The sequence below is a fragment of the Sinocyclocheilus anshuiensis genome, unplaced genomic scaffold (assembly GCF_001515605.1).
Source record: "Sinocyclocheilus anshuiensis isolate Anshui unplaced genomic scaffold, SAMN03320099.WGS_v1.1 scaffold1154, whole genome shotgun sequence".
Lineage (NCBI taxonomy): Eukaryota > Metazoa > Chordata > Actinopteri > Cypriniformes > Cyprinidae > Sinocyclocheilus > Sinocyclocheilus anshuiensis.
The window spans coordinates 611,227-620,908 of record NW_015542345.1 but is presented as its reverse complement, the minus strand read 5'-3'; the positions used below and the strand labels follow the sequence as shown (position 1 = coordinate 620,908).

General features: G+C 36.9%; 1 protein-coding gene across 1 annotated transcript in view; it reads right to left on the bottom strand.

Annotated features, from left to right (window-relative positions):
* Positions 1-6,411: 6,411 nt before the first annotated feature.
* The window catches only part of LOC107691367 (nucleus accumbens-associated protein 1-like), an 8,273-nt gene continuing 5,002 nt past the window's right edge, over positions 6,412-9,682 (bottom strand). Inside the window, exons 2-3 of the mRNA XM_016489940.1 lie at positions 7,248-8,243; positions 6,412-6,683 (exon numbers count right to left, since the gene is read on the bottom strand). Of these exons, the coding sequence (XP_016345426.1) occupies positions 6,412-6,683; positions 7,248-8,220 (1,245 nt within the window). The 5' untranslated portion in view covers positions 8,221-8,243. The remainder of the gene's footprint in view (positions 6,684-7,247; positions 8,244-9,682) is intronic.

Below are 9,682 nucleotides of genomic sequence, written 5' to 3'. Positions count from 1 at the left end.
AACTACTGTATATCGATATAAACGGTATTGCCTCATATCGAATCGCTTATAAAGAAAATATCGATATATCGTACAGACTCGATATACCGCCCAGCCCTATTTGACGTAGATGATTCTTTAGTATTATATACTAATAATACTGGAAGTTTAATTGCTAAATGAAAGGATTTTGCATGAAAGAGGGTTGAGGGTCAGGGGTTGAGATTCTACACAGGGTAAATCCACTAAAGTTCATCGAGTTCAGTGCACATTGTGTCCCCAATCTCGCCAATGCACCACTGAGCAGAACATATTAAGAAGTGATTCATGGGTTGAAAACATCACAAATCCAGCCCTCATGAACATGCATGCTGGCTGCTTCCTAAAAAAAACCTCCTGGTCCCTCCCTGGGTGTCCAACATGATCTTATCAAGCTGTACATCAGAGAATCAGCTCCATGTACATTCTAACAGGGATGGAGAAATGTTGACCGCTGTTATCTTTCTTTTTCTCTTTCATTGCGTTTCAAAAGGCGCAATGAGGAACAGTCCACCACAAAGCCATATTTATGCAGTCACCATCAATCACATTTATGTTTTTTGGACAATAGGATGCTAAACACACACACACACACACACACACACACACACACACCCACCCCAACACACTAGTATAATTGTATTCACATGTTGCTGTGTTCACTTTACATTTAATAAGTAACCCAAATATGGCCTTAAAGACAATATAAAATGACAATCGTAATACATTTTAATTACACAATGTTTTAGAATATGTTGAATATAATTACACAATGAATATTAGATATTAATGTTAGAATATAATTACACAATGTTTTGAATATTTAGTGAGAAACAAAAATGTAGGGCATTGAAACTAAATTAAAAGTAGCTGTTCTGAAACAAATTGGATCCAGGCGTAAATGTGAATTTGCAGTTAGCTGCGAAGAGGATGAAAATGACATCCCAGGAATCAATATTAGCATTAGCATGAACATTATATAGTGTTTTCAGAGATGGAGCAAGTTATTACATTCTTTGAAATAACAAGCACTGAGAAATATGTTAAGGTCAGAAATGGCGACATATTTCTTCTGCATTGTGGCATTAATCGGAGTATAACAGATTACTGAAAAAGAAAAATGTAGGGAGGGACTTGGTCAGTTGTGCGTACAGATTCTTGTGAGTATAAGATCTATGAAGTTTTATACACAAACTGAGGGTGGACGATATACCGTTAGACACGATTAACCGGTAGAATTTTGTCAATTGGTAGAGATTTTCAACTATCGTCTCTATCGCGGTTACATGCTCACGGGAAATTGCAGTGCTATGTGGTCATGAAAACATATCGTTTGCACACGTTTTTAAGCATTGCAGTTTAAAACAAGTGATTTTAAGCCATTTAAATGCCATCAGCAGCGAAAGAGAAGTCATTTCGCTATATGCGCGCACTGTTTTTGAGCGGTCAGAAAGGCACACGCACGTGAAGACACTGCTCATAGAGCGCGGGAGTATTGAACGGAGTTATTTTTGCCACTGTATAGGCCTTGAACGGTTTAATACACACACTTCTATGTGTCAAAATGCCCATCTATGCAAGTATCCTCGTAAACAGTAATTTAAGTGAAAGCAAACAGCTGAGAAAGAAAACACAGTAACACTTTCTATGAAGCCCATATTTATAATACATTATAAGGGTATTCTTAAGGCATTATAATTAATGCATTATAGAAAAACCTTATAATATGCTTTATCATCTTATGAATACTCATAAGAACAGTTTTAATGTTTTATAATATTTGTGGTTATAGCTTTTAAGAGTATGATGATTTATAACACACAGTGAACATGTTGCATCCACTTAAGTTGCAATGGATTCTACAATTTCCACTTTCTATGAAGCCCGTATTTATAATACATTATAAGGGTATTCTTAAGGCATTATAATTAATGCATTATAGAAAAACCTTATAATATGCTTTATCATCTTATGAATACTCATAAGAACAGTTTTAATGTTTTATAATATTTGTGGTTATAGCTTTTAAGAGTATGATGATTTATAACACACAGTGAACATGTTGCATCCACTTAAGTTGCAATGGATTCTATTTCTCATAGTTATAATGTATTATAAGTCTCACATCTTGCCATCTTTCTTATGCTACTTTACTTAAAGCAATCAAAGACCACTTATAAGTATAGTAATAATAATAATATTTTTTTTTTCTCAAACAGCCATAAGATCAGATATCAGATCAGATGAATGTGTAATATGACACATTTGCTTTGGACTATTTTTATTGTAATATCAGTTTGATTATTTTGATGGTACCCTTTAGACAGCTGTTGATAAGTAACTCTGCAACTACAAGTCAACTACCAGTCATTGGAGTATTAGTAGTATGTCTGCTAAATATATGCTAACACTTTATTTTGATGGTTCCCCAACAGACAAACTTTGCAAGTATGTCAACATTCTACCAACCCTATCCTTAACCTAAGCCTACTAATACTCTAATGAGTTAGTTGATATGTAGTTGCAAAGTTGCTTATAGTCAATAGACTAAGGGGACCATCAAAATAAAATGTAACCTAACATATAACATTGAATTTTTTTCAGTTGAAATTATTAACTAGCTCACATCAAAATTAATATTAGCCTCATAGGGAACACTCAAATAACACTCCACACCTAACCACTTACAAGATGTAGTAAGATACTGTGCAGATCTTAAATAAACAATGTCAAGATATATAGTCCATTATAAATGTAAAAGTAGATTTATTATGGTGTTCATTGTGTGTTATAAATAATCATAATCTTAAAAGTTATAACCGCAAATATGTAAGCATTATAATTGTTGTTATGATTATTTATAAGATGATATAACATATTTTTTTATAATGCATTATGCATTCATTATAATGCCTTAAGAATACCCTTATAATGTATTATAAATATGGACTTCATAGAAAGTGTCACCGAAAACACATGTGTAACAATATATTGGATCTGGGCAGGTCTTAAAGTGACAGCAGTCTAATATTCCTGGTGTCTGTCATTCATGTTAATCAAACAACAAAAGAGAGAAAATCTCCTACTGCTCTTGACTATATCACTTTTGCAACTTTAATAAGTAGAAATATATACTTTTTTTATTATTATTATTATTATTATTTAGGCTAGTATACATTTTTTGTGATATTGACACTGGTGACAAGAATTATGTAATTTCCATGGTATCAAAAATTTTGATATCATAAACACCTTATTTAAAGCAAAATATCTTGATGTATATCATTGCCATGAAATAAAATTACTCATATCGTGATAGAAGATTTTGGTCATATCGCCCACCACTAATATAAACCCCAAGAAATGTGTAATAAGAGAGAAAATAGGATCAATTTTGATTTCATGTTAACTCTTCAATGAAGAAACAAATCCAAAGAAGGCAAATCAGATGAGATTCAATGTGAGCTGATGGTTTGTTTAGTCAAAGCGTACCGTTTGATGCCTCCATTTAGGAAATGGCTCACTGCACCAGTTGTGTGTTTAAGTGTGTGTGTGTGAGAGCATCCATCTCCTCACCAATACATTCCCTCCCCTCTCTGCTTCCGTCTGCACTGTATGTCTCCCTCTCTGAGTCAGACAAAAACAAACAGAGCTCTCTGATCTCTGCATATGCACATACCAACCACCCCCCCCCACCCACCAACACACACACAATGCACATATTCCAGAGTCATCCACCAACACCACCCACGCACCCTCTCTCAGACGTGCATTTGGCACAAAAAAAAAAACAGACTTACATTTGAACACATAAATAAATGCACACACATAAAAAGCATGCCTCTGGCACACACTCTCGCTTTCCTGTCAGCCTCCTCACATGAATGCACAGGCATTAGCACGTGTGTCTCCAAAAATGGAAATGAAAACAAGAGGCTCAAACTCTGAGGAAAAGTAGCAGAGCACACCAGCACGCATGCATGCATGCATACAGGATCATCCAGGCATTCCATGCCCTCCCCTTCCCACAATTTCTTTCACTTCTCCGTCGCAGACTGGCTGTGTAAGACTCCCGGGCATGAACTTCCACTATTTAAGGCAGTGCTGAACAATCCAGTTCAGATTTCTGTGCAAATATCTCATTCTCATCCTATCGTACTCTGATGAAGACTTGGTGCAGTCTCTTAGGATCGTACCACGTGGCTTAGAGGTAAAAGTCTTTTGTCCCCTGGCCCAGTGCAGTGTATTGACAAAAACAATTTTTTTAATTCATTTTTTAAATAAAAGGGTTTATAATTTTTGTTTTAAATCAGTGGTTCACCCAAAACTGTGTTTAGTGATTATTTTATGATTTTAGAAATATAATAATTTTGAAATTGTATTATGCATTTTGAGCAATATCTTTTCTTTTTTTTTAGTCCATACAATAGAAGTCAATGGACACCAAATTGGTTTTGGTACCAACATTCTTCAAAATATCTTCTTTTGTGTTTCACAAAATAAAGAAAGTCTTACAGATTTGGAATGGCATGGATGGGTGAGTAGAAGATGACAATTTTCATTTTTGGGTGAACTATCATTTTAAATGAAGAGGTTAGAAATGGAAAAATAAAATGTAAACATTTAAAACCCACAAATAACATGCTTTTGGATTGGGATGATCTTGTCCAATCACAGCCTTTCTTCAGCCATAATCATTAATTCAAACAATATAGTCCACATTTCATGACATAAGTGTACTTAAAACATCTGAAGATGCAGGTCATACTTTGGGAATCTAATTTGAGCACATCCTTAAATATTTTAAGAGTGCAGCTACACTTTAAATGACATGGTCACTTTCTTTCATCTCTAAACCTTGGGTTACAGCAGCTCTTCATTGGCATTACAGACTTCAAGAATTTCTCTCTGAAACCCGAAAACCATCAAGAGACTTAAAAACTGACTTTTCAAATCCACATTAAAAACAGACTACAATACAGCTTCCACTCTCAGAGTGGTCTTTAGTGGTTTGGAACCACCGTAGCTGGGGCACTGATGCCTGTTCAGTGCCAATCTCTAATACTGCACTCATCAGAGCGTTTAGTGCATCTCTGTCAGAGGCGCTGAGGCGTAGCATGTCAGAACGCGCCATGCGGCAGCATGCACCACGCTTGTGCGATCGGTGCATGAAGCAGTCATCTGTGAGATACGGCACTTCAAAAACTACCATCTGCAGCCTCCATACACACACATTTACACAGCACACAGACGCCTACATTATGTGTTGTCTATACAAAACTACTAAGAACATAAAGACACATTTAAAAGGCCTTAATTATTTTTAAGCTTGTGGGAGTGTTTTGGGGTTTCCTTTGGAGATATTTGATGGTAAAAACTTGTGGCGATTGGATTAAACTAAACTAAAGTAACAATATTAAGTCTTGGTAATATACCAAAATAAAATGCTTAAAATAGATTTTGGATTTTGCTAATGCAAAAACATGTGGAAAACAATTCACTATTCATTGATTCAAAAGGTGCACAGATCTTGCACAGACTCTCTCTATCAAAACACAACAGTAGTTTCAGATATAGCAAAACAGATTAATCTGCCCCTTACTACAGTAATTCATTACAATCATAAATGATACACTGCCTCTCTTGGGATACTTGGCAAGACAAAAAGTGGAAAAGTTGGCAAAAAAAAATTACAAATGTTGTTTGAATATAAAAAAAAATTCATTTAAAAGACGAAACAATTTAAGGTGTCTGTGTTAAAGGTGTTTGTGCAGAAAGAGGAAATGGGGTCCAGAAAGCAGATATACAGCCACTAAATATTAACAGATGAATACAATCTTTTGTCCAGCAACATTAACTTCTGGATTTTCCAAAAAGATACATTCAGAATCATGACAGTGTTTTCAGACTGGATAAGAGCTTCCAGACACCATTTCCCTTTCAACTCACAACAAATGGCCCCAGAGGTCCCTCCTTTTCAGGAATGTGTTTCTGCAGTATGACAAGGAGGGCCTCAAGGTACAATCAAAAAAAAAAATCTACAAGGAAATAAAAATGACCAGCTTCTGAAGTGGGATTCAACAAGAGTCTTCATAAAGATACACTTCATTGTTCCCAGATGACATCAACGCCCAAGGTGAGACTGGGATACGATGGAGGAGTGGAAGAGGAAAGAATAGCTGAAGCACAGTAGTGTTACTCACTAAAACAAGCTGTTACCGTCCCCGCTCACACCTTGCAGGGCATCTGTAGATGACTGGCCAGATTCAGAGGCTGTACCACCTTCTAGGGATCCTGTTTCAAAAGCATGCTCCACAGCCAGGCCATCAGACTCCATTTTGGCAGCGTCCGGAAGAAAGTTGGCATAAGCGTCACTTTCTGCCATCAGAAGCTTCAGTTTCGGAATCCAGCTCTTGCGTACCACGCGCTGCCTGCACTAACGTGGCAGTTCATCAGCTGAGCACGTGAAATAAAAACACTGGTGCCTGTTACTAGCTCCAGTTTCTCAGCAGGGTCACCTTCGTCATAGAGTTTAGGATGACAGCGGTTTCCGATCTGTGCAATGAGCTCAGTGGGAAGAGAGGCCAGATCTTGCCTCACTCGAACTCCTCTTCCCCTTGATTCAACTGTGAGGTGGTCTGGTAGTGATTCCACTCGTTCGCTGGCTGAACCAAGATTACAATGGGGGAGAGATATTTTAAAATAAAAAACAATATATTCGCTCTAAACAGCCTATAAAGCTGCAGATAAATAACTAAAAAGATATTTAATATACATGTAAAATGAATTTATCTCCCTCTGAGGTTTTTTATTTTTTTGCAAATATGTTTTCTTGTACGTGCTTTTTTATATATATTTTGTTTTGAATTTATTCTTTGGGGAAAGTAAACGGAAGAGCAATGATGAAAAGAAATTGCAAGTTTAACCTATTGTTTATAGTATATATGTAATTTTGACTTTTGAGTAACAAAAAATATCTTTAAAAAATAAGTTTAAAAAGATCTACATTGAGCAAATGCTGTATTTTCTTTGCTTTGATGTCTGGTTATTACTTTTCAAAATTCCTATTGATGGAGTTCCTCAGGGCTCAATACTTGGCCAAATTTTTTTTCCCGGAATTTCACTACATACTGTAGTCTTTTATCACAATATGGTGTTAGTGTCAGGTAATAAATCTAACTGATAAGTATTAGCAACCCATCAATGAAAGCAAATTTTTGTTTTCTTACCCGTTGCCCCTACATTCAACATGCTGTACATAGTGTACATATTACAGATTTGTCTGTACTGTTCTTCTGTGGTTTCGTCTGTGATTTCCTCTTCTTCATCATCATCATGGTAAGAGATCGGCGAATCACTGGTGTACATGCTGGGTGTGCCTGGACTGGTGCCTTCCGGTGTGCTACTGCTGTTGTTGTTATTGTTGTTGCTATTAGTGGTACCACTTCCACCCAATAAGGCTGCACTTTGAGGCGGTGCCCCTCCTGTGCTCCGTGCCACCTCATGCGAATAGCGGGCTGCTTTCCTCATACCTCCCCCTCCTCCACCTCCTTCACGGCTACCTCCCTCCCAAAGACGCTTAGCAACTGGAGTGCAAACCACTGAATATGATGATGCTTCTTGTTGGGGCTGCTGGGCCTGAGGTTGCTGCTCTGTCTTCACTCTTGACACCAATGCAAGGGGTGTTAGGCAGGAAGCAGGTCGAGCTGTTGCCGTGGGGACTGCACCCCCACCTACAGTACCACTTCCAGTTTGAGTAACAGGGCTCTGGGGTTCTGAGGGTGGTGTTTCTTCTGTGTGAAGGCCCTGTGAGTCACAACTTGGTGAGCTGACCTTTAGGAAGAACTCTGTGCCTTTTTCCATAATCTGCTGAATCTGTAGGAATCCTGCTGTGTACATTAAGAGAAACTGATCACCCAAGTTCATGCTAAGTCGGCCGGTGTAACAGAAGGAAAGGATCTGCTGGAAGCTCTGAGGCTGGACTGCTGGTGGTAACTCCACGACAAAGCTCTTACTTCCAGAGTTGAACAAATCTCGAAAGTAGGAGCTGCTGGCAGCCAGCACTGCCCGGTGGGCTTTAAATGTGTGACCCTTCACCACCACTGACACATCACAGTACAGTCCCTGAAGTCTCTGCTCATTAAGACACTCCAAGACATTGTTGCCAAAGTTGGGAATCGCCATCTGCAGCATCTGAGCCATATTGTAAAGCCCAGCACTAGAGTCTGTGAAAAAAGAAAAAGAACTGAGGTGAAAAATACCTAATTATTTTACCAGAGTTCTTATAATAATGACCAATGGGCAGGGCCTGTAGAGAATCCACACCTACAGAAGGCTGCAGAAATATCTTCAAATTTCTATAAAATTCAACTTGACATTCACATTTCCACACAGTCCCATGCCTCAAGTGTTTATTTTGCAGAATTCCATCAATTTTGCCAAAATCCCAACAGTGAGGAAAATGTGAAAAAGTGTGCAGATTCCATAAAGGCTGACCAATGGATATGGTGTATTCATACATAACAACCATAAACAATTTAATATTTTTTAAGTAAAAAAAATATATATTCTTTTTTCAAAAGGATCAAAAAAAGATAAAAGCAGTAATACTGTGAAATATTGTTTACATTTAAAATAACTTTTCTATTTTAATAGAATGCAATTTATTCATGTGGTTGCAAAACTGAATTTTCAGCCGCCATTACTCCAGCCTTGTCAGTGTCACATCAAAATCATTCAAATATGATTTGCTGCTCAAACGATAATTCTTCATATCATCTATGGTGAAAACATTTGTGCTGCTTAATATTTTTGGAGAAAAAAAAAAGTGATATTTTCCAGGATAATTTTATGAATATAAAGTTTAAAAGAACAGCATTTATTTGAAATAAATACAGTCACTACTGATCACTTTAATTCATCCTTGCGGAATACAAACTTTTGCATGACTGTGCAGAATCATTCCTGTAGTGAAAAAAGTTGTCTTATGCACAATAATTTTAACAATGTGACTCTTAAATAAAGCTTTAAATAAAGATTTCTGGAATCACCACACATACACACACAAACAAACACACACGCACTTACTTGCAGTATATCATCATCTATTCTTATAAAACCATAGAGACACAGTGGTTGTCTCTGTTCTAACTCCAAGGTCAGTACATGCAGTCTCACAAACAACATCCCATGCTGGCAAGTCCATTACATAGAAACAGAAAATGCATACATTCTCCACAGGAAATTAGACAATGAACAAACGCAATAAATGTTGATACACATTCTTGCCTAGGGCCATCCAGGGGTTATCTCTGGGTCACATACAATTTATAATCCTACAGTCTATTATTTTTAGAATCATACAAACACTCTCTGCTCTTAAGGTCAACATGTACTTTCTAATAGGGATGCACCGAAATGAAAATTCTTGGCCGAAGCCGAAACCGAACAAAATTAAACACTGGGCCGAAGGCCGAATATGGTTTTTCGAGTTTTTTCCCCCCATGTATTTTGCCAATTTTGTTTTCACCATTGCATACATTAAAAAGCCAAAATGTGCTTTTTACTGTTTTGTCTTGCTTTTCAAAGAAAAACAAATCAATTACAAAACAACAATTTAAAAATATTTAACACTGAACATTTTTAACATTCTAGCAGACACTAT